The 25,195-nt window shown below is 42.6% G+C and overlaps 1 protein-coding gene across 4 annotated transcripts in view; it reads left to right on the forward strand.

The window, feature by feature from the left end:
• Window positions 1–25,195, forward strand: part of SLC4A10 (solute carrier family 4 member 10) — a 423,280-nt gene that overhangs the window by 365,898 nt on the left and 32,187 nt on the right. For all 4 annotated transcript variants that reach the window (XM_019522708.1, XM_019522705.1, XM_019522707.1 and 1 more), the window contains exons 15-20: window positions 7,021–7,126; window positions 9,763–9,924; window positions 13,913–14,026; window positions 17,102–17,263; window positions 20,286–20,537; window positions 24,761–24,829. In XM_019522708.1, the coding sequence (XP_019378253.1) occupies window positions 7,021–7,126; window positions 9,763–9,924; window positions 13,913–14,026; window positions 17,102–17,263; window positions 20,286–20,537; window positions 24,761–24,829 (865 nt within the window). The remainder of the gene's footprint in view (window positions 1–7,020; window positions 7,127–9,762; window positions 9,925–13,912; window positions 14,027–17,101; window positions 17,264–20,285; window positions 20,538–24,760; window positions 24,830–25,195) is intronic.

Genomic DNA, 25,195 nt, shown 5'->3' on the forward strand with positions numbered 1-25,195 from the left:
AGGCCAACCCTGCAACCACAGTCCACTGGCAGCTGGCCCAGAAGGGCAGATGCCTCTACTGGCTGTGCAGTCCCCATCCAGATCTTGTGGGGTGCATAGCAGGTCACAGCCAGGCAGCAGCCCCCACTGCCAGACTGCTGCAGTGGGTAGAGGGTGCAGGGAGCTCTCAGGGCTGCTTCAGCAGTCCAGCTGGCACAAGAGGTAGTGTCCCCAGGTACTAATTGGCTGGGCCCCAGAAACTCCTGAGAGCTAGTAACCCTGAGCTACTTCCAGGGCGGCTTTTTATACTGCTGGGGCCACAACAGGGTAGCTTTTTATACTGCTGGGAATAGCACAGGTGCTGGCCCTGGGCTCTAGCTCCCCCTGGGTGAAGATCCGGGAGGAGCCAGGCAGGGTTATTTTGCCCCAAGTGACACAATTTGCTCCACAACAAAGTGCATGTCCAAGCACGTGCGGTGAAGCAAAAAGCCCTGGCTCAAATTTCCATCGCTTCTATTTGAGCTGCTGCAAGCGCACATGCTTGCATGTGTGGACATGCCCACTGGGAGCAGATTTGCTCTCATCAGGGAGCAAATGTGTAGATGTGCTCCCAGGGAAGGCTTAGTGCACAGTATTTTACTGTACAGTAAGCCTTTATAGCACTAATCACATGTAGATGCATCCAGTGGTTGTATCTACACGTGAATTAACATGTTTTAGTTAATGCACATTAAATCTAGTACCTTCATTGTGAGGTACTAAAAGAATATGCATTGACCTATTTTAATGTACATTAACTGGATGGCACAGTTTTAGTGATGCTTGAACACACACAAAATAGGCTAATGTGCATTAAAGCCACGTATAGACATGCCCACTTATATGTGGACCAAGTGAATCCTGAAGCCTGCAATAGCAACAATGAGCTATTACTTCATCTTTGGAAGCAGTATTTTATCAAGACTACTTTTGTTCTGAGCAAGATTAGAATTAAAATATGCTCCTGGTTTAACAGTAATGTAATGTAGTCCTGAGTGCCTACTTCCATATCACAGAAAATAAGACAAAGAGTTTTCATTTCACCTAAAACTGCTATATTCCCTTTTACCTATTTTAACCTTAGGATTTAAAATAAAATCCTGTTTGCCTCCTTCTCCACTGCATTCTTAGTATGGTGTTTACAACCTATTGTACATAAGCACATGTATTGTGTTTGAGAAGGAAACCTTACACAGTGTGCGTTAGGCCTGATATGAAGTGTTGTAATTTCTGCAATGCACAAGTTTTGATCACTGAATGCCACCTTTGGGGGCAGTTTGAGCAGGTAGGTCAATGACTGAATGTGCAGAGAGCATACTCTCACTCAGACAAAGGTTTCAGAAGGACAAAACTTCAGTAAATTTAGGAGGAAGTGAGAAGATGTTTGCACTGTTGCTGCCTGTGTTGTAATTGTGCTGTGGGCTGATGGATGTCTGGGAACTCCAGGACTCTCAGCCTACTGAATTTTCCCCAAAATCAATTAACAAACAAAACCATTGGGTTAGCATTAAGAGATCATGCAGTAAAACTATCACCAGGTCTTGTTATTTAAAATGTCAAATGTTCATTTCAGTAATTTTTTTTACAAGATATAAACCCTGGCAAAGAACATGCTAGCAGGATCATGCCCTTCAAATCCAGAAATCTGCCCGAAGATGATTAAACAACAAGTGACATGACATTACATGATGACCCTCCTCTCTGTCTCTCACAGCATGTCTACATTAGGGATCTCTGCACTGAAGTAACTACACTCATGTAACTATGTGGTGGAAGCCCCAGGGTAGATGTGCTGCATTGGTCTCAGACTAGAGTAAGTCACACCAATATAAAAGCCCTGCTAAATCCATAATGTTGACATTCTCAGAGCTATTTTTGCCTTCTCCTTCTCCTGCACCCTCAGCCACTAAATCTTACTGTGTTTCCTCCTCATGCTTTAGAGAGCCAGTCCTTGCTGTCTATTCTAACGACTAAAGCACTTGTCATTCTCTGCTTCAACTACTATAATTTCCTCCTATCTAGCATCTCTTAACTCACATTGCTCCCCTCTAATCCATGTGGAGGTCTACAATCTAAATTATCTTCCACGATAGGAATTAATCTGTAAATTGTGTTACTGGTGTCTCCTCACCCATTTGATCAAGTTTAAACTTATTATCCTAATGTTCAGGACTCTGCACAGCTCAGAAATCCTGGATCACCTTTCTCAGATTTTTCCTCCTTTTCACTTCACACAGAGTGATAACAGTATCAATGTCCCCTATACTCTTTCTACTTTGTTGTTTTCTATACATGAGCGATGAACTTCCAGTTCTTGAAAACCCACCTCATCCTTCACCTAACTCATTTAGATGACCCATTTCTTCTGATAGATGACAATGAGATCAATAACAATTAAAATATTTTGTTTTAGATGACTCAAAGTTACTTTTTTCCCTCAAATTTGTTGGTGTTTGTTACCAGATTGGATGGGGCTAGTCTTTCTATTTGCGACTTGTATAGAATGTATGTGTGAGATCACTATGTGAAGAGGCAGAATTGAATTCTATTCCTTTGTCATCTAGGACTGCTTCAGCATCAAAGCAAAATTTTCAGAAGAATTCCCCAAAGCCATAATTAGTGAATCCCCTGCAGTATCACGTACACAATGGGAGTCACAAAAAACTGATTTTTTTTCACACCCTGAACATGTACTTTGACTTAAATTTTATGGATTTAGCAGAAGACAAGAATTTGATCCACTCAGTAAGGGCTTAATTCTGGTCCCTGTGAAATCAGTGACAGAACTCCATTGACTTCAGTGCTTCAGGATTACAACTTTGATCTACATGGACTGTGTTTATACAAGTAACTTACAGGTGAATGATCTGCCACCAACAAATGCATACATTTAGTAAACACTAGACAAAGGCCTTATGTCTCCCTGAAGTAGGCTTTGATAAGGATTGCTCTGTTTATCCACTTTTATAGTGTGGCAGGCCCAGCAACAGCAGTCACATAATATATTCAGGTATTTGTCAGATGTTATTGGAAAAGTTATGAAATTCCAAAAGCAATTCACCAAACTAATTGAGGAATTCAAATTATTAATTCTTTTTCTCCATTGATCAGTAGTAGTAGTTGTCATTTATTTACAGCTTCTGCAATAAGAAAATAACAGTATTTCTAGAATTTATCATTTTTGCTAAAAAAGTAAAGTAATACTATCCACTCTACCAGCTAACACAAAATTAAAACAGAACATAGTACACGATCCCATAGAAGAAAAGATAAAATGAAGTACTGGACATCAAAACAAAACATGAACATTCTGTTTGATCCATTTATCCCATTTCTGACTGAAAAAATAGGAAATTTTTGGTTACTCTATTTAACTTTTAGTTTATTATTTGTAGTTAGGTGCATTTAAGTGGTGTGGCATAGGTGATATGCTGTCTTCCCTTTTAGAGAGCAAGTGACAGTGTTTGAACACCGCATCTCATCCTAGCCTAATGGAATCAAAATCCAATGGGCTAACTAAAATATCTGCATTATTGTATGAACATCAGTTGTTCTGTTGAAATAAAGTAGCTGTGTGTGTGGAGGAGATGGGGATGGGGAGGTTAGGTGAAAGTTGGCACGTCTACACATGCATTAATGCAGCATAGTTACTGCACATTAAGTTTAGTACCTGTAATAACAGGTGACTACTTCGCCTTGGTCTTTCATCGGACCAAGGGGACAATGATGCCAGATGGAGTAGAGGATGAGCATGGTAAAAATAATCACCTTCCTACTATTGCTGTAGAATTGGTGTATGACCAATTAAAAAAATTAGATGTATACAAGACAGCAGGACTGAATGATCTTCATCCGAGAGTCGTGAAGAAGCTGGCCAAAGTCATTGCGGAACCCCTGGTGAAACTCTTCCACAACTCCTGGCACTCTGGAGAAGTCCCTGAGAACTGGAAGAGGGCCAAGGTTGTGCCCATCCACAAGAAGGGCAGGAAGGAGGACCTGGGTAACTATAGGCCAATAAGCCTAACTTCCATCCTAGGGAAAATCCTAGAGAAGTTCGTCAAGGAGTCTATCTGCAATAAGCTTGCAGAAGGTAAGATTCTGAATGACAGGAAGCATGGTTTCATTGTGACCAAGTCTTGCCTTACCAGCCTCATCTCTTTCTCTGACCTTGTAACTCACCACCTGGACATGACAGACCAGGTTGACATTGTATACCTTGATTTCCAAAAGGCCTTTGATCTAGTATCCCACAATGTCCTTGCAAGAAAATTGGAGGAATGTGGGCTCAACTCCAAGACAGTCAGGTGGGTGAGAAACTGGCTGCAAGATAGAACCCAGAGAGCCGTAGTGAATGGATCCGTGTCATCCTGGCGAGAAGTGGGCAGCGGTGTCCTACAGCAGTCGATGCTCGGTTCAGTACTTTTCAACATCTTTATTAAACATTTGGATGTCAGGGTGTGAAGAGCTCACTGGCCAAGTTTGTGGATGACACCAAGTTATGGGGGAGTGTGGTCACACTTGAAGATAGGCTACAGATACAGACGGACCTAGACAGGCTAGCAAGTTGGGCGGATCAGAACCTGATGAAGTTCAACATCGAGAAATGTAAAGAGCCCCATTCAGGATGAGTAGCCCCAAGCACACCAAAGGATTTGCGGCACCAAACTGACTAGCACCACGAATGAAAGGGACCTGGGGGTAATAATAGACCACAGTATGAATATGAGCTGGCAGTGTGATGCTGTAGCCAGCAGGGCAAATGATACCCTGGCATGCATCGATTGATGCATCTCCAGCAAAACGAAAGAGGTGATTCTTTCACTCTACTCAGTACTGGTGAGACTGCAGCTGGAGTACTGCATCCAATTCTGGGCCCCACACTTTAAGAAGGACGTGAACAAGCTTGAGAGAGTCCAAAAAAGAGCCACCCATATGATCAGAGTCTTAAAAGGCAAGCCATATGAGGAAAGGCTGAGGGACCTGGGACTCTTCAGCCTGAAGAAAAGAAGGCTGAGAGCGGACCTGGTAGGAGCTTACCACTACACTAAGGAAGTACGCCAAGGGCTCGGTGAGGGGAAAACCAGGAGTAATGGCCACAAACTCCTGAAAGATTGATTCAGGCTCAACAGTAGGAAAAAACTTCTTCACAGTCAGGGTGTCCAGACTTTGGAATAAGCTCCCTCCAGAGGTGGTGCAATCACCTACCCTAGAAATCTTCAAGAGGAGACTAGACAGTCACCTTGCTGGGGTCACCTGATCCCCAGTTATCCCCAGTTATCTTTCCTGCTTGGTGCAGGGAGCTGGACCCGATGATCAATGAAACACTAAGGGGTGTGAGAAGTTAGTGCATAGCTGTTACTCCTAGTTTATAGGGCTGTGTGAAGCTTCAGGTGATGATTTGATTCAGAGGAGATTCGCCCCACCTGCCCTAGCTCCCGGTCCTTTAAAAAAAAGCCCCGACTCACCGGCTGCTGCCCCTCACTGCCCTACGCTGCATGGGGGGGCTGCCATGAGGTCCCCAACTCCCTCCAGCCACCCTCATGGCTGCTTCGCCTGCCCCAGCTCCAGCCTTTTAAGAACCCCCCTCCCCCAAAAAAACCCTGGGCTCACCAGCTCCTGCAGGGGGCTTGGGGTTTTGGGGGGCTCATGCAGAGCCCCCCATGTGGTGGGGGGCAGCTGGGGGCAGCAAGGATTGCCCCCCTGCTGGCAGGAACTGGTGAGTTCAGGGTTTTGGGAGTTTTTTTTCCTTAAAAGGCCAGAGCTGAGGTGGGCAGGGCAGCCATGGGGTGGGATCTGGGATAGTGGGGGGGAGAGTTGGGGGCTCATGACAGAGCCCCCCATGTAGTGTGGGGTAGTGGGGGTCATTGGGGATCCCACAGCTCGCCCCCCCCCCCCAGCCAGCAGCACCTGGTGAGTTTGAGGCTTTTTTCCCCAAAGTGCTGGGACCTGGGGCAGGCGGGGCGGCCATGTGGGGGCTAGGACAGCAGGCAGGGGGGATGGGCCTTTGCAATTCAGAGATTCATCAGAAGCCAAATCTGTGAATCAGATTCTGCTGAATCAATTTGGAACAGTGATTTGAATCACCAAATCGAATTACTGTCCCCCTTATTGGCCAAATCTGAATCTGAAGCGAATACTAGCCATTTCACACAGGCCTACTAGTTTATGATATCAGTAAGCACTACTGTAGATTTGAAGGTATGGTTAAATAAAGAATACCACAAGGCAATATTTTTGCATCTGAGAACCTGAAAAGACCATGCCTAGTTCTTAAGGCTTTGCTGAGGCTTCTTCCAGAGCTTCAGAGCCTTAAAAGACTTAATCTTGATTTTTGAATGGCTTATTTGTAATGTTAACCTCCTACAGCCTCTCCCACATTTCCCCTGGTGTATAAAATACACCAGTTAAATGAAAATTAATTTTAAAGGCGGCTGTGGGAAAGGGAAACATGTCTGATACAAGCCTTAAAGTCTGCCCTGGACTCTTAGCAGATGTCTTATGCAGAGATATTGTAAAAGAAAAAAGAATGTTAGAAAACACTGTTAGAATTGGAGAAATACATGATTGTAGACTAGAGCCATAGGTTATTTATTTATTTCATTGCTTTATTTTTTAGGTTTATATATGTGGTCCCTATGTAGAAAATTTCAGAGATATAAGTAAAGTAGCACTGGTCTGTTCCCAAGATCAAGATCTTCCCTGGAATGAAACCTGTAGTTTCATATATTAGATAGCATTGCAGTGACACAGTAGCCAATTTTCCTTTATTTTTGTTCTACTTTAGTAATAGATATATTTCACAAGGAAGTGTACATGCATATATATGCTCCAACACTGCCACTAACTATTGATTTGTACTCAACCCTATAGAACTGTAGAATCAAATTTAATTAAAATCATATTAAAAAGCAGATCACAAATTTAATGCTTTAAATATAATAAAGATTTTGATTATTGTGTGGCAAATATTTGATAGGAAAAAATATTGTTTTACCTTTTCAGATGCAGTTGTATGGAGCCAGAAAATCCTAGCAATAAAACCTTGCAATACTGGAAGGACTACAATATCTCTGCATCTGATGTACCATGGGGAAACGTAACTTTGTCAGTAAGTGAGATGTTGGAACCTAATAACTAGCTGGTTAAATACCAATGTTATATTTTCTATTATATTTATATTGCAAAATATTTTATTCCCTTTCTGATCTTAGAGTTTGATTCAGGTCAGATACACTACTTTGCTGAATAAAGATTAACATGATTTTGTAGCATTAACTTTTGCTCTTTTTTATATTATATAGTCATTGTTAATCATTGTTAGTTCATAGTACATATTAGGGCAAGAATGTGCATTGTTGTCAAGTACTTCGAAAACTTCTTTGCATACTAACAGAGAAGTCTGGCTTGGATTAAGTCTGAACACATCAAATGACAGCAGTTTTGACCTAAATTCTACCAGATGGCAAAATTAAAGCTGCCTTGAGTGGAAAGAACCTATAAGCCTGTATTTCCCTTAAAACTCTCCTCCAGCTGTTCAGGCTATAGTAAAGAGGGAGAGGAGAAAGTATGTTAGCATCATATATCTGATACTGGAAGTCTCCTTTACCCCATTCCTTTCTTGTTAACTTTGTATTGTGTGACTGTCAGAGCTGTGTAAAAGATTCCTGCAAGTAATTATGTTACCATTCTGCAGGGCAGAACAAGAAACACACCATTCTTTTTTTCACATGCACAATATGTTTGTTTCTGGATTAATATGATTTTCTGGGTAAGGTTGGTGCTTCTCTTTTTCCTTCCTAACAGAGGCTTTTGTAACTTGATAATAAATAGCATATTTGAACACAGACCATTCTTCCCTGCAATATTTCTTTCTTCATCACTATGCCAATAAAAATTCAGTCTAAAAAAGACACAAAACTATTTATCAGCCCAAGAGACATACAAGATCCAGGCTTGGTGTCTTCAGTAGGGAGGGCCGAAGTCACCCTAATGGGCACCAGACTTATTCTTTTATCTTTGTTAGGTATTTTTGCAAGGAAATTAGGCTATGTGCCTCGGTTTATCCAACTGAACTCTATTAATGCTAATCCAATAAATTTGCTCTCATGGATATTATTTCCTTTCAAAGGCATAGCTTTTCAAACTGTAGGATGCCTCTCCAATCTTAGGGAGTTACACCCAGATCTAAGGAGTTCCTGATCTCCTCATCCTTCCAAACCTTCCTTAATAGCTAGATGAGATGAGCAGTTCCTGAATTTTTGTGCTTATTTTAAGGTGGGATTAAACTGTGGGAAATGTGAACTTTTTAAGGAGAATCCAGCCTTTTAGATTTTAGCAAAGTGTCTGTGCAGGGGCAGACCTTCCTTTTCAGTTTTTCAAATCTCAACCTATGCAAGTCTGTTTCAGAATATGTTTATGCTAGATTTAAGACAATAGAGTGTATTTTAAGAATGAATGTAAAAGCCCTATTCTGCTTCACGAAATCCCTGAAAACATCTTCCCAAAGTCCTGTTATCGAAACAATAGGTTAAATTAAGAGCAATAGGACTGGATGGGTTTTCTAATAACACCTTGGCCTGTCAAAGAAATATCACATTTTCCAATATTTATTCATTTACAGTTTAAAGTTTCTTGATGACATTTTTGGTACACACTTGACTCCTTTCACACATTGCTGTGATGCATAAATATTACCCTGTTTTTCATGGTGTTAATTCTTGTGTTCCCTATAATTTTTTACTTAGTGTTACTAGACAATGAGCACTAAGATTGTATCTTCTTTTGCACACATATTCAAATATTCTTTATATTTCTGTGAGCAGGGAGGCTGGGAAAAATCCATCTTTATGGCTGCCCATTTAATCAGTTGTTTAGACTGCTGCTTAGGGAGTCCTGTGAAATTTCCATCTGGGATTTTGGTTCCAATTTATCTATTACCTAAAAATTAAAATGAATAAAATTGGACAGTCTTTGTCACACTGGACTTGAAATGAAGGGAGATACCCTAAATAAGTGGTTACTTTTTTTTTGATTTTATCAGATCATTTTTAGAAACAAGCTAATCCAAACAAGAATTTGGTGGAGTGTGCTGCCCCCTTCTGGTAAATAATGTTGTTCCTTTCCAGGATAAAATTTAAGTCCAAACTTCTTTGAACAACTCAAATTATCAAATTGAAACAAGCCTGAAAATGGGACTGGAACAGCTTTTTATGAATGATATTTTGAATTTCTGTTTCCTTTCTTAATAGGAAATAGGAAGTGTAAACCATGTGGAAATTAAAAAAGTTTTAATTATCTTTTTGAAAAACAAAACAGACAGTTTGCAAGAATGGGTGAAGACTTCTGATTTTTTTTTCACCCAAATTGGTTTCATTATCTCTAACTGGTATAAAGTGAAGTAATACACTGTCATTAAGCATTTCTAGGGAAGAAAATTGCAAAATCTCGCTAGGTTTTTAGGGGCATTATAACAAGGTATTTATGTATGTACAACTCTCTTTGTTCTGAGACAGAGAATTTTTATTTTGAAGCTTTCACTTTTCTTCATAACATTATAGGTAGAAAGTACAATAAGTCCTAGAAAACTATGACCTAAAGATTTGTTTTAAAAGGAAAAGGGTTAAATATGTTTAATTTTTCATTGATAATTTATTGTATAATATAATTTGTATTTAAACTGAAGGCATAATTAAATTAATAAAACATTTATAGTAGCAAGACAATTGGGTTTGCTTTCCCCATTAGGAATGTAACAAGTTTCATGGGGAGTTTGTTGGACGGGCCTGTGGACATCATGGACCTTATGTTCCGGATGTTCTCTTCTGGTCAGTCATCCTATTCTTTTCTACAGTAATGCTATCATCCACGCTGAAGCAGTTCAAGACTAGCAGATATTTTCCAACAAAGGTAATAGAGTATATATTTTAATACAAAATTTTGTGTTACTTTGGTGGAGAACGAGTCTATTGTGTTGCAAATACAGATTTTTATTATTTTATATAAATTATTGCTCATGATTTTTAGTAGAATTAGGATTTTGTAGAGAAATTACTTAAGTATCTGTCTTTTTGGGGGGGTTGTTTGTTTTTTTGTTTGTTTTTGTTTTCTGTTTCTGCCTTATTGTTTAAAATATACATTACTTTATGGCTAAATGCAACATACAGAAACAGCTTAGATCAGTATTTGGCACTGCAGCTTATCACAGAATGAAGAATGTTCTGTAAAGAAACAACTCTTTGTGGATAAACTGCAAAAAATAAACATATTTCTATATCCTGTCTAGGAAAAGCATTGTGTACATTTGCTGAATACCTGACTGAAACTTTATGCTTTGTCTCCACCCTACCTTCTGTTCTGTGACCTTCATTTCTAAAGGCTCATATCTCTGTGCTCTATAGGACAAGGGATACCATTAAACATGTGTGTATGTAGAACATGTCTTGCAGATTGTCCATTATTTCTGTGGAGATCCATTTAAAAGTAGTGTGTCCCTATGAAGGCCTTTTATATTCATTATATATTTCCCACTCTGTGCATGTTAGGTGCCATGCCTGATCTTCCAGTAGGCATCCTTAGACAATTGCATATTGTGTCCTGAGGATCCATGGACCTGGAGAAGGGCAGCTGCTGCAATAACTTTTGCAAGGGTGAAGTGCAGGCTCCTTTTTATCTTGACTTGAGAAGAGAAAGACCTTGGAAAGGAAAAATGGAGCTAGTTTTATATACCCTACTGCAGCAGTGGCACTGCTAGTATATATGAGGACCTATGGACTATTATTGTATCAAGCTACATGCATGAACAAAAATAACTCTTTGTGGTCTTTAGACATGTGTACACCATGAAAGGACCTCACTAAAAAGCATTGCAGTGAAGAACAGCATGCCTGCTCTAAGGGCACTACCTTAAGATCAAATCATACCAAACCCCACAACCCAGGAACTAGCACAGAGAACCACCAAGGGAAGTTTCCACTTTTATATAAGAGATGCTGGGGATTAGTCACAAGCCACCAGGCTAAGGAGATTGGGAAAAAGCAGAGGTAAATAAACATTAGGATATATACACTTACATACCTGTATATATTACAGGTAATAAACCACGTCACTGTGGCGAAACCACCCAAGAACAGATAACAGGTAACAGACAGGGAACTCTTATACCGTGGTATATACATTTAATAAACCTTAACGTCTCCCTTTCCCCCTCCCCCAGCTCTGGAGGGACTCTAAACCAGCATCTGGTCCCAAAATGTCATCTGTCGTTGGAAGTGACCTCAGCAGATCATCGAGTCTGACCCCCTGCCCTGGGCAGGAAACAGCGCTGGGGTCAGATGACCCCAGCCAGGTGCCTATCTAGTCTTCTCTTAAAGACCCCCAAGGTAGGGGGGAGCACCACCTCCCTTGGAAGCCCATTCCAGATTCTGGCAACCTGTACCATAAAATTCTTCCTGATGTCTAACTTGAATCTGCTCTCTGTCAGGTTGTGGCTATTATTTCTAGTTACTCCAAGGGGTGCCCTGGTAAACAGAGCATCTCCTATCCCTTGCTGTCCCCCCGATGAATCTGTAGATGGCCACAAGATCATCTCAGTCTTCTCTTGCGGAGGCTGAAGAGATTCAGGTCCCTCAATGTCTCCTCATAGGGCCTTACCTGAACCCTCTCAAGGTTTTCCACATCCCTCTTGAAGTACAGTGCCCAAAACTGGATGCAGTACTCCAGTTGCAGCCTCACCAGTGCCACATAGATGGGAAGTATCATCTCCCTGGACCTGTTTGTGATGCATCTGCTAATGCATGATAAAGAAGCAGTTAGCTTTACTGATCACTTCATAACACTGACAACTCGTGTTCATTTTGGAGTCAGCTATGACTCTGAGATCCCTTTCTGCTACAGTGCTGCTGAGAGGGTCTTCCCCACTGCCTGTAAGTGTGCTGGTGATTCCTCCTCCCTAGGTACAGCACGTTGCATTTGTCCTTGTTAAATTGCATCCTGTTCTGTTCTGCCCATTTCTCCAACCTGTCCGGATCTGCCTGGATTCATTCCATGCCCGCTAGTGTGTTTACTTTACCCCATAATTTGGTGTCATCCATGAATTTGGACAGAGTGCTCTCCACATCTTCATCCAAATCACTGATGAAGACATTGAACAGCACTGGTCCAATGACCAACCTTGGGGAACTCCACTGCCCACATCTTTCCAGGTTGATGCCGACCCATCTGCCACCACTCTCCCATTAGCCAGTTTGCCACTCACCTGACCATGTAATCATCTACATCACAGTCGCTCAGTTTATTTATGAGAATAAGATGAGATACCATATCAAAGCCTTTCTTAAAATCCAGATAGATGATAGCTACCTCATCCCCTGCATCTAAGCCTTTAGTAACCTGTACATAAAAAGAAACAAGGCACTAGGCAGGATCTACCACCTATGAACCTGTGCTGATTGCCCTTCAGTATTATTGTTCCTGCTGCACTCCCACAAATGTGATTCTTAAAAATTTTTTCAAAGGTTTTCCCAAGGATAGAGGTGAGGCTAACTGGCCTATAGTTACCCGGATCCTCCTTTCTCCCCTTCTTGAAAATAGGGACCACATTCACCCTTTTCTAGTCCTCTGGGACCTGACCTGAGCACCATGAGTTCTCAAACAGCCATGGCAGTGGTTCTGCTGTGACACTGGCCAATTCCTTCAGCACGCTTGGATGAAAAGCATCCAGGCCTGCTAACGTAAACACATCCAGCACCTCCAAGTGTCCCTTCACTAAGTTGGCGCTAACACTTGGTGGGCTGGTTTCCCTCCTGTGCTCATCTATAGTCCAACTGAGAGATTTGTCCTGATCCATGTTCAAGCAAAAAACTCATTGAAGATCTCAGCTTTGTCCCTCCTATCTGTCACCAATTGTCCTAGTCTGCCCTTTAGGGGTCCTATGTTACCCCGTGCTTTCTTTTTGCTCCCTACATACATGTAGAAGGACTTTTTGCTGTCTTTAATTTTCATTGCCAGTCTAAGTTCCATTGAAGCTTTGGCCTTTCTAACTGACTCCCTGCAAGTACAAGCTAAGTAGGTATACTCCTCCTTGGTAGCTACCCCCTGCGTCCACAGTCTACATGCCTCTTTTTTGCCCCTAGGCTTTCCTGGATTTCCCTGTTCAGTGAAATGGGTTTCATGTCCCCTTTGTCCGCTTTCATGCACAATGGGATTGTCTCCTGTGCCTGAAGGATCATTCCCTTTAGGAACGACCACCCTTCCTGGACTCCCATCTCACCAATGCCCCTGATTATCAGCGCCTCACTAATTTCCTGAGCATATTGACCGTGTCTAAGCCCAGCTGCTACAGCTCAGTCCTAGTTGCTTCTCACTCTCATGCCATGTGCCTCTGTCTGCCATGCTGCTCCTTCCTCTTGTCTCCTGCAGCCTTCTGGGAGTTGTAGTGCATGATACAGTTAATTTTCCTAGTCCCCCGGAGGCTTCTGGGAACTATAGTTCACTTTACAACATTACAGTACATTACAAGGTGTTCTGTAACCATCTTAGAGCAGCACTAGCAGGCACCAGTGAGCTCACTTTTTGGGGTGTGACTATTGGTGCACACCCAGCACTGTTCTAAACCAGCTATATTACATCCATTATGGGGTGCATGATGTGTAGAATAGGTGTGCTGTGCTTCACGATGACTATCCCGAGTATGAAATTTGTGGTCTTGAATTGGTGTAGACATACCCTTGTGGCCCTTCTCTGGGCAGACTACTGCATAGGAGAAAGTATAATCTTGTCTTGAAACATGGTATTCTTGTACCCTGTCAAAGACATTAAATTGACACTGTTACGTTTTCTTTCTTAAATTACATATGGCTGTTTTTCTGGAAAATGACATTTGGCTCAATATTTGCAGGTGCGATCTATAGTCAGTGACTTTGCCGTCTTTCTTACTATTCTGTCTATGGTCTTACTTGACTATGCCCTTGGAATTCCATCTCCAAAGCTTCAGGTTCCAAATGCCTTCAAGGTAATCTGTTAATATATTGCACTGTCTTATTGCATTACTGAGATAGCCTGCCACATAATAGATTGAGACTGGAGAACATTTTAAAACCACTGACTAAACAGCTGTTCTCTGAACTATTTATGTGTGCACCAAACCCCTTGATCTGTGACTAGTGACTCATAGCTCTACTATAACAAAAGTATTGTTGCCATTATCTGTGCATATTGAAACCTTTATTATCCACATTTTTTATCTGAGATTTCCTATTATTTGTATAACCTAGTTTCAGATAAATGGGTTTTGGATACTAGTTACTTTTCATGAAGAGAATGATAGAGTTAAATGTCTACAGTTAGATTGATCTAACTAAGGAGTTTTAGCTGATCCAAACCCTCTATCCTAGGGGTGGGCAAAATGTGGCCCAGGGGCCACATGCAGCCCACCAGGCCATTCTATCTGGCTGGCAGAGCCCCTAAAAATTTAGAAAATTAATATTTATCTGCCCTGGGCTGCCTGTCATGCAGCCCTCGATGGATTGCCAAAACTCAGCAAGTGGCCCCTTGCCCAAAATAATTGCCTGCCCCAGCTTTATGCCCTGTCTCCTGTTTTTATCCTTTCCAGGCTACCCCATTCTTCTGTATTGGTGGACCCAACAAGTAGGCTGTACAGTCTGCAGTCAGATGTTCCTTATATTCTCTCAGTGAAAGATAATGGTTTTGAGTACCTCTTCCTACTCCCCCGCCCCCTCCCCCCCCCACATCTGGAGGCCTTTGTATCATTTTTATTCTACTATATACAATAAAGCCTATAGCCAGAAGGTAGGGCAGGGTGACACCTTAGAGCAAGGATTGGCAAACCCTGGCACACATGCCGAGTACGGCATGCGAGGCCATTTTGCTTGGCACACCATGATCAGCCCTGGCTTCTGGTAGCTGCTGCTAGTGACGGAGCCCAGGCTGCTCCCAGCAGGGCTTGCAGCATCCCAGCTACCTGCTGGGAGCAGCCTGGGATCCCGGCTGACAGCAGCTCCCCAGAGCCGGGGCTGACTGCAGCTGGGAGGCTCCAAACAGCTGTGCTGGGCTCCAGACTCTGGCATCATCTCCACACTGGTGTGTGCAGGTGCACCTTGGAGCGGGGGGCGGGGGGCAGGGCCTGGGGCAGCATAGCCCCGGTCTCTCCCCTGCTTCTGGCACAGAGGTGATGGTAGGCTTCCAGAGCCTGGTGCAGCTGTTTGTAGCCAGCCTGGGCTCTGGGCAGCTGCAGCAAGCAGCGGGCGGGCAGCTGCAGCAAGGAGCGGGCAGGCTACAAACAGCTGCGTTGGGCTCCACAGCTCTGGCATCAGCTCTGTGCTGGTGGCGACTGTGTGTGCACCTCAGGGCAGACAGCACGGCAGTGCAGCCGGCCTCGAGGTCCCCATGCAGTTGCTGCCAGCACGGAGCTGATGCTGGACCTGTGGAGCCCGGCGCAGCAGTTTGGAGCCTCCCGGCTGCAGCTGGCTTCAGCTCTGGAGAGCTGCTGCCAGCCAGGATCCTGGGCTGCTCCCAGCAGGCAGCTGAGATGCTGCGAGCCCTGTTGGGAACAGCCCAGGCTCCAGCAGCTACCCAGAGCTGGGGTAGCTACTGGCAACCATAGAGCCTGGGCTGGGGGGCAGGGGCTTTGGGTTGCGGGGCAAGGGGCAGCAGGGCTAGGGGACAGGGGCACAGGGTGGCAGGGCTAGGGATTAGGGGCTTTAGGTGGGGGGCAAGGGGCACAAGCAGGGCATCCTGCCATGTACCCCTTGCCCTTATTTTGTTTTTCTGCCATGCCGGCACCTTCCAAGGTAGGCATTGTGGTGTTTTTCGGCACTCCGGCCAAAAAACATTGCCTACCCCTGCCTTAGAGACTAATTGGTTCAGAGAGGAATGAACTTTTGTAGGCAACAACATATCTCATGAAATGTTAAGTCTTGTACTATCTTATATAACTGTTAGAGAAGGAATGAAATGCCATATTTAAACTTCAGGGATAAAGAGAAACATTCAAAAAGCCTGAGCCTGAACTGATTAAATGTTTGCAGGTTAGTTTAACCATGATCAGGCTGAACCAGTTTGTAACTACAGATATTCCCTCTGGACTGAAAAAATGCAGGCACATGCCTGCAGTGGTTCAGGCTAGAAGACAGGGGGCTCTAGAGCAGCTCTCCCTTGCCTTCCACAATGCGGGGCATGGCCAGGCCCCAGCAGGACACTATGATTAGGGAGGGGCTTCCCACACCCTCCCTGCTTATGACCAGCCCAGTATGGAGTTGATAACAGCATTTAGCAGTCCATCAGCAAAACAAAAGCCTCTCTCATTAGCTCAAGCTCTTCTTAAATAGCTTTTTCCAAGGAAGGAAGGGGGAAGGGTGTGAAGGAGGACATTACCATAAACTGGTCTGACCCAAATCAGTTAAGTCTGATACTACATTCATCCAGGTTTATCTGAAACTGGTTATAGACATTTTCAAACTGGTTTATGTGTACTGAATGTCTGTTCTGTTATAGGTTTAAACCAGTTTCTGATCATTTAAACCAGTTTATGTGTAATGTCTATCCCTAGTCCAGAGGGATAGGTTGTAGCCGTGTTGGTCTAAGGACGTAGGCAGACAAGGTTGTTTGGGTAAATTCAATATCTTTTATTAGACCAACTCAAATAGTTGGAAAAATTCTTCTTAGCAAGCTTTCAGGCACAAACACCCATCGTCAGGCTGAGGAAGCATCTGCAAATGGTTTGTACTCTTCCTGGATGCAATGGTAAAGCAGCCAGAGGCCAGTATATGCAAGAAAGCAGGTTAAAATGTAAATTGGGGTGGTCAGGAGGTGAGAGACAGGTTGGGTGTGGGGGGGAGGGGACTATTTATACTTAGTTTTTTTCTTGATCCTGTTTTACAGTATAATGTTTAGGATTTTATCTGGTGGTATACAGGGAGAATGTTTATTAAAAGTGCATAGAATGCTGTTAAATTAAATAAATCCTATCCTAAATAGTATTTCTATATACATGTGTAGCTGCAAACTCAGATCACTTAATTGTCCCTAGAATTGTGAGCTATTCATTTATTACTTTATTATCTTCTAGCCTACCAGAGATGATCGGGGCTGGTTTATCACCCCTTTGGGACCTAATCCTTGGTGGACTGTGTTAGCTGCCATAATTCCAGCTTTGCTTTGTACTATCCTTATCTTTATGGACCAGCAGATTACAGCCGTTATTATCAACCGAAAAGAGCACAAACTAAAGGTATTCAGTTGCATGTTCATATGTTCATTTTCCCTTCCTGCTTTACGTTACTTAATGTACGTCCATTTATTCAAAAAGAGTTAATTTACTGTGCATTATTTAGCAGCTTCCTAAATCAATTAGAAAACTAAGAGCGTGTATTAATTTTGTGCGTGTGATTTCTGTGGTCTTTGTCAGAGACTCTTGTTTGCACAAGTTTTTTAAAAATGCGCCTAGAGGCACAGGCCCCAGTTCAGAAGATTACTTCTTACCTAAATGGGCTCAAGACCCTTTGATTTTAAAGAACACCTATTGTAAGTTAAGCAGTTGCCAGAATCTTTGCTGAATCAAAATCAAATGTATAACATATCTTGAGAACCAGACAGCATCTTTCTACTGTGTTTAATTTTGAAAATTTATTCAGGGACACCGCGTCTTATTTTTTTTTCATTCTTTATCTTCTGAATTTACATATAAGTTCTTCTTCCATTCCTTTCCTTTCTTCTTAGAGGAGGATGAAGTGTAAAAATTGAACTTGGAGACACATAGGGATCTTAAAATGACATAGGACAACTTCCTGCTCTGTTCTCTAACACTCTAGACGCCTGCAGATGGAGAGAGAAAGGGGGACATCACCTCTCTGAAAAACTGTTGGGCAAAATCTAACAGCAGGTTTCTCTACATGTATATGCAGCAAGCTTAGGCTTCTTTTGACATACTTTTACTAAACAACAATCCAATCCCAAATTGCTTTAGCAAATGTATTTGCAACCTTCACTTTGCACTGCCTCTTCTTGGATGATTGTGACATTTGATATGTTCTTTTTTTGCCCTTTTTGTCAGCCTGGCTCTTCATGTCAATCCATAGTATTGCATGTGGTTAACTTGACAGATGCAGGAAATTGCTGCCAAGCTTTGGAATGTGTTTTTTCAGTGCTGGCATCTGGGAGTCAGATGGTCCTCCTGGCTGCCCCCTTGTCTTGCTGTATATTAGTTTTGCTGGGGTCTGGTGTATCATCACCTGTTGCTCTACTTCCCTTTTCTCCCATATGTCAGTTTCCTCAGAGTCATGTAAAATGTGAGGACAGGATCTCTGATTCTGTATGCATTAGTAGATACATTCCTCCTAAATGTGTCAGAAGGTAAAAAAGGTGTCTCTGTTAGGATTTAGAATTAAGCTCTTTCTGTGAATGCATGGATGTATATAACTAAATCCTTTATTTGACATATCTCTGAATTCAGCAAGACATGTTTTGGATGTCAGACTGATAAGCAACTTCAGGGAGGCAACAAGGTTGATGAAACTGGGGATTTTGTGTTCTGGGTCATGATTCCATAAACTCAGATGCTTCTCATTTTAGAAATTAAACTTGTCTTCAGAAGGAGAGAGACAAATAATTTCTAACTTGTTTTTCCCCCATTTTGTTATACTTTCCATAGCAGTTCTGAATAGTGTACATTTGAGTTTTTGGCAGCCTCTGTAGCAAAGCCTTCCAAGTTTGATTTAGTTACTTTTTATGTCAAAAGCCATTTGCATGGGTTTATGGGCAAGATTCTGGTTCTGCATATTCATATTGCTTGCATGTGCTTTAGTGTAAGAGCAGGAAATTGGACTTGGGGCCCTGCTACACATTCAAATTAAAGCTGGATAGAAACCAGCTATAGAGTTGTTACACATTTTCAAGCACTAACCTTATAGCTGGTTGGCTGTTTTTGTAGCTGGACAGTCATTTTTATAGTGTGATAATTACTTTGCATGTGTGGCTGGTCTAAATTTATTGCATGATTAACCAGTTAATTGTGTAATATATGTAACTTGTAGCAGGAGCCTTGTTGTCATTTTGGAAAATATTGTGGGATTTACCTTCAGGTGACTTTTTCTACTAAAATAGTTTGAATTCTAAATACAGAGGGAGAATCGGAGTCTAATGATGCTCTCTGGGTATTCAGAATAAGAAAAAAAACCTTTGTAGCTTTGACATCAAATTAAGTTACATGGACAAGCTTTGCTGATCTCTGATGAGGTGAGCTCAAAGAATGAATGCTTATGGTCAGAGCCAAGAGTTTTACTCCCCTCTGCTCTGTAACAACAATATAATTTTACTCTGTTATTCTACAGATTAAGTTATTGTCTAACACAATCAGACTCCAAAAACTGAGTTGAATACTGTCTTTTCCCTTCCTATGGGATGTCATTTCTTAAGAATGTAATGGGAAAATGAAAAGTGCCATGCCTGGTTATTTTTCCTTTAAAAAACCCCTTTTAACTTAGAGAAGACTGTTTTTACCATGGTTAAAAGTAGAAACAAAGGGGAAAGAGTCGTAAATAAATCTCATTTCAATATGGTTATGATGCTAACAACTTATTAACTTTAAATATGATAAAACAATAATATGAAGATACTGCCAAAAGATATGTGTATCTAAATAGTCTTTTATGAACTAAACTGGTTTCATAGTCTCTGACTTAACAACATTCAGCAGTGTTTTGTGGAGGGAAGAATCAAAAGGTGTATCTTTACCTTTTGTGTAAGGATGATGGTTTGTTCTCTATTAAGATTTTTTGTAACTTGAATCCAGTGCATGCACAAAGCATCTTGTAGTGACACCATTGGTGTAAGAGGCATCCACTCTTTATCCATGGAAGAGGTCCAGGTAAAGCAGCAGCCATGCATATTTCTCATGATGCCCCACCAGTGTATCTTAGACTTCATATGAAAGGACCATATTGAGAGATGCATGAACTTGGCATCTTCCATTAAAAAAAAGCCATTTTGGAGATAGATTCTTAATGTGGGCTCTTTCGCACAAGGAACTAGACAAAGATCCACAACTTATTTCATGTAAACCAATAAAAATCCACTGTATATTGCCATTTTTCCCTCGTTGATTCAATCTGGGTAGCACGTGGAGGACAGGTATTTCTTGCTAAATGTATGAATTTTTAAAAATTGTTTCTAATTGTTAGGAATGCCTGCTGCTAGAGATGTCCTGAATGCAAATGCCATTTTATATCTTATCTTGTTATTGTTTCTGTTAACAGAAAGGGTGTGGATATCATCTCGACTTGTTGATGGTGGCAGTCATGCTCGGAGTATGCTCCATTATGGGACTGCCATGGTTTGTTGCTGCCACTGTGCTCTCTATTTCCCATGTGAACAGCTTAAAATTAGAATCGGAATGCTCTGCTCCAGGAGAGCAGCCCAAGTTTCTTGGAATACGGGAGCAGAGAGTTACAGGGCTCATGATATTTGTCCTTATGGGCTCGTCGGTCTTTTTGACAAGTGTTCTTAAGGTAATTCTGGTGAATAAGACAAGAGTTAAGAGTACTATACTGCACAGAAAATGTAATTATGCTTTTATCTAATGAGTCACTGGCTGTCTCTTAACATACAGCCTGCTAGTTGGCATATTGTAGTGTAGGGCTGCCCAACTTCTGAGCAGCTGGCTGCCACATGCCATGCAGGGTATGGGTCCCTCAGACTATAGGCCTTATTGCCACAGGCTCTGTTTCCACTACATAGGCTGTGTGGACTCCCTGGGACCCCATAGGCCATGCTGCCCCCACCAATGGCAGGGGCAAGAAGTAAGAAGTTGTGGGATGGAGGTGGAGCCTTTTGGTGCTGGTTTTAAGACTCAGATACCTTGTTCCAGGCAGACCAAGACTCTCAGGCTGACTATGACTACTCCATTTGATAACAGGCAAATTTTATTGATTTACAGTGATAGCAGATAAGAATAGTGCAAACAATCTATATCTACCAGTCCCAGGGTTGTCATCAGAGGGAAGGTATGTTTGGCCAGTATGTGAGCTTCACTTTGAGGTTCTCTCTTGAATGGCAGATATCAGCAGCCTGGAGGTTGGAGGCTGATAGGGTGGGTGAGACGGGCTGGTGGTATGCCCTTTGTCCATGGTGCTTTGGGTTCCCCTCTCAGGGACCCTTTGCTGCTCTGAAATCCCTCCTTTTATATCCTATCTTCCTTCTGATGATTCTTCATCTTTGGACATCACTGATTGGTCTCTCTGTGGTCATCATACATATGGTCCATGTTCTGTCCTGTCAGCATATCCCTTTGTTTCACAGACCCATCACATGCATACATTCTAATTTGGTTCTTTCCTGGTCTTCTCCTAATTTGGTCTGTTCTCCAAAATTGGAAATCTCAAGGGTTCTGAAGTTGGGCACTGTGACCCAGTGACACCTTAACACATGTTATGGAACACTGTGGCACATGTCTTGAATTTCCCAGCCTGTGTGTCTGCTTGCTGCTTGCCTGTGTCAGACACAGTGGGCCTTGAAGGCACAAACAGACTTTTAGAAATCAGTTAACCCTTGCCATTGCCTGGGACTTTTGTTCTAGCATATCTACTTTACCTACAAGCTAGTTCCCAAAAGCAAACCTCTAAATACCTTTTTCTAGCCATCAAAAATCCCAACAGCAGCAGGAGATGCAGTGTGGGTAGATGTGGTCCATCTGGAGCCTGCAGGCCACAAATTAACTGTGTGGGCCATGAGTTGAACAACCCTATTGTTGTGTAGTAATTAACTTTATTCTGATGCTGTTGATGATAAAATATCAACATCTAATATTTTCAAGCCAAATTGGTTGAAGGTGAAATTGCAGCCCAATTTAAGTTAATGAGAAGCATGCCATTGACTTCATGGGACCTAGCATTTTTACACCCTTTGTCTACAGTTGGACTAATGGTAAATTTTCATCTAAAAGCAAAGCCTTATTAAATTCCACCAGCAACAAATGTTCTTGTATTTGAGTAACTCAGGGAGATTATGAACAATTTCCAATGGCATTCTATAGTCAATATATTTGAAATACCAAGGAAAACTTTCATTTATCCTCTAAGGCAAGGGACAGAAATTACACGTAAACCAGTATAGGTGATTGGAAACCAGTCTAAACCAGTAACAGAACAGAGGTTCAGTGCATATAGACCAATTTTAAAATGGTGGAATCTGGTTTAAGACCTGGATGCATGTAGCGTCATATTTAATCAGTTTAAGTTAGATCGGTCTATCAAACTTCTGTTTGAGATACCCTCCTGACTTAAGTTAGGTCACAGTCCTCTGGCATCCCAGGATGCTTTGTGGCCCCCTGCTAATCCTTCCTTGAAGAGCAGGCCAGCTAGCCTCTGCTACTGTTACTCTGCTCTGGTGGAGCCAGGCTGGCCCTGCTCCCAGGCTGTCACAGAGCTGAGGCAACAAAGCCCCTGTTCCCCAGCCCTGTAACCTGCCTACCTCTGTCAGCCCTGTCAGGCAGCACGTAGGAGGCAGGGAAACAGAACCCCATGCCCTGGCTCTGGGCTCCTCATGAGCTGGGATCTGCCCAGCTGGGAAGAGCCCTGTGCCAGGGGGGTGGGGGGACATTCCCCTTCCCCACCCATTCAGGAGACCTGTACAGCCCTGCCCCCTGTAAGTCTCTGCCTCTGCAGGGTTGTGAAGACAGCAGGGGACTGGGGACATGAGCCAAGCAGAAAATGAGATATGGCTCACAACCAGCTGTGCTTGGGTGCCTTCAATAATATCCATCACACTGGGAGTCATGCAAGAGCACTCCCTGCCTTCTAGCCTTGGCCAGTGCAGGCATCTGCCTGTCTTCCCCAACTGAAGAGTGAATGAGAGTTTGGTTCGTTAATGGTCCAATCTATACAGCTTAGAGCTGTGAAGACTGGATCTATTCCTCTTGGGGTTTTTTGTCTCTCTGTATTTAGCCTAAAAGTTCAATGTCAAACCAAATAGCTAAGGGTCTGTTTTCACCATCTGCATAAATGATCCTTAACAATATTGTGAATTATAGACAAAATTCTGGTCTCAGTGAAGTTGTTATGAAGAAAAGAAATTTCTTAATGCTCATATTTTGGAATAATATTGCAGTAAATATATTGGTAAGACTTCTTCACAAAAAATGTGTTGTATGCATTGCATTTAAAACAGATGCTTAAATATGGAAAGATTTCCCTGCCTACACACTTTGTACCAGAGAGAGTCTGCACACTTTAAACATAGATATTCAAATTCACAAAATTGTTGTAAAATAACTATATGCTCTATTTAAAGGCATATAACATACAAAAAAATCCCTTACTGATAAAATAAAACTGATTTTATTTTATTTTTTGCAGTATTTACTGTCTTAAGTACTTTTATTCCTGAGGGTGTGCAAATAACATTATATATAGGATTGTAAGCAGCTGTCCAACTGGTGGCCTCTGGGCTGCATGTGGTCCCTGCAGAGTGAACACATAACCCTGCACTCCCAGTCCTGGCACTGCTCCCGTTTGCTCTCCAGCTGCTGCTGGAGCACCCAGATTCCCCTTCCTCTTCCAGCTTCCTCTGCCTGGTCGTGCTCCTGGGTGTAGGGGAGAGTGGAGTGGCCCACGGGGTGGGGTGGACCGTATCACCAGGGAAGCTCAGGAGAACCCAGGAACCATGTGAAGTGCAGAGACATCAGTATGGCACATTGGAAGTTGCCTGCAATGTGCTGGGTGGGAACCATGCAGCGGCAGGTGGGTATGTGGTGTGTTGCAGTATGTCCATCTAGTGGGGGAAGGGGCTGCACAATGTGTCCATGCAGGGGTGGGGTGGGAACATGTGGCTTAGGGGCTATTCTGGCATTTCAGCAGCCTGTGCAGTGTTCAATCATGCTGTTCAGGGTCTGTCCCAGTATGCACCCCCAGGTTGTGTGTAGCCCATGTGGTGTATGGCGGGAGGGGAGGGGGGTTGTGGCCCTGGCCACTCAGAAGTTGGACAACCCTATTGTATGAGTAACCTATTTAAGTATATGATAAGGATGAACTGCTCTCTTTTAACTTATTGTCTACCACCTGGTATATTGCAGTGCAGGTCTGGCCAACTTCTGAGCAGGTGGGGATTACATGCCACTTGGGCTGTGGGTCCACAGGCCCCCTCTCCCCAGCAGCCCTCCTCCCTTTACTTCATGGGTTGTGTGGACTCCCAGTCTCCCAAGAGCCATGACACACCACCATCGGGGTGGGAGCAGGAAGCAGAAGCCAGAGGAGAAGGGAAGCCTAAAGGCCCCAGCAGCACCAGCAGATGTGGTAGAGCAGAGCAGCAGCTGGGCAGGAGCCCATAGGCCACACGTTAGCATTAGGTCTTGTAAACAGTGAATAGATTACGTAGTGGCAACTGGAAAACTAAAGTTCCAGGCAACAGTGCCTATGAGGGACAGATGTAGCAGCAGCTGCAGTAGCCTTTGAGTCCCCAGTGCAAATCACTCCAGGTACCCATTTACAGCCTGAGGTACAAGACATAAGGCTTGAGCCCAGCCCCTTTCTGGGTTTGTTCCAAGATTCTTTGATTTCTCTGCCATTGTGTTCCAGCAAAGTAGTACTACTAATTTTTACCCAGTTCCTTTAGATGTATACTAGTTGGATTAATTCTGGAACTAGACTTTGAATTAAAACTATTTAAAATATAGTATACATGAACTGATATTCGACATATTCTTTTTTTCTTCTCTCCCCTGCTTTTTCATCTGCAGTTTATTCCTATGCCAGTACTCTATGGAGTCTTTCTTTACATGGGTGCTTCATCTCTGAAGGGAATTCAGGTAAAATGGAGTATAAGAAAAATGTGCACATTTCTCTGTTAATCGTTGAGTTTAGTTCTAGAAAAGATGGCTATTTTTATCTTTGGCTCTGTTGATCTCTTCCTGTGTATAAACTTAAAGGCATGCTATCAACCTTAATGATCAGGCTTCTTCTTTGGTTCACTCTCTCTGAGCATTCCCTTGCCTGCTGACTCCTTAATTTCACCTTTGTCACTGTTGTTACTAGTAAACTTCCTCATGTGTCTTGTTCACACTAGTTCCTATGTTTAGCTGCCTTAAAGCTGGTGTAGCCAGTCTCTTGAGGATTCCTCTCTCTGAATTATCCCTTACACAGGGGTAGAGGAACCATGTCCGGCTCCTAATACC

The sequence above is a fragment of the Gavialis gangeticus genome, unplaced genomic scaffold, assembly GCF_001723915.1.
Source record: "Gavialis gangeticus isolate Ggan-Ray unplaced genomic scaffold, GavGan_comp1, whole genome shotgun sequence".
Taxonomy (NCBI): Eukaryota; Metazoa; Chordata; order Crocodylia; family Gavialidae; genus Gavialis; species Gavialis gangeticus.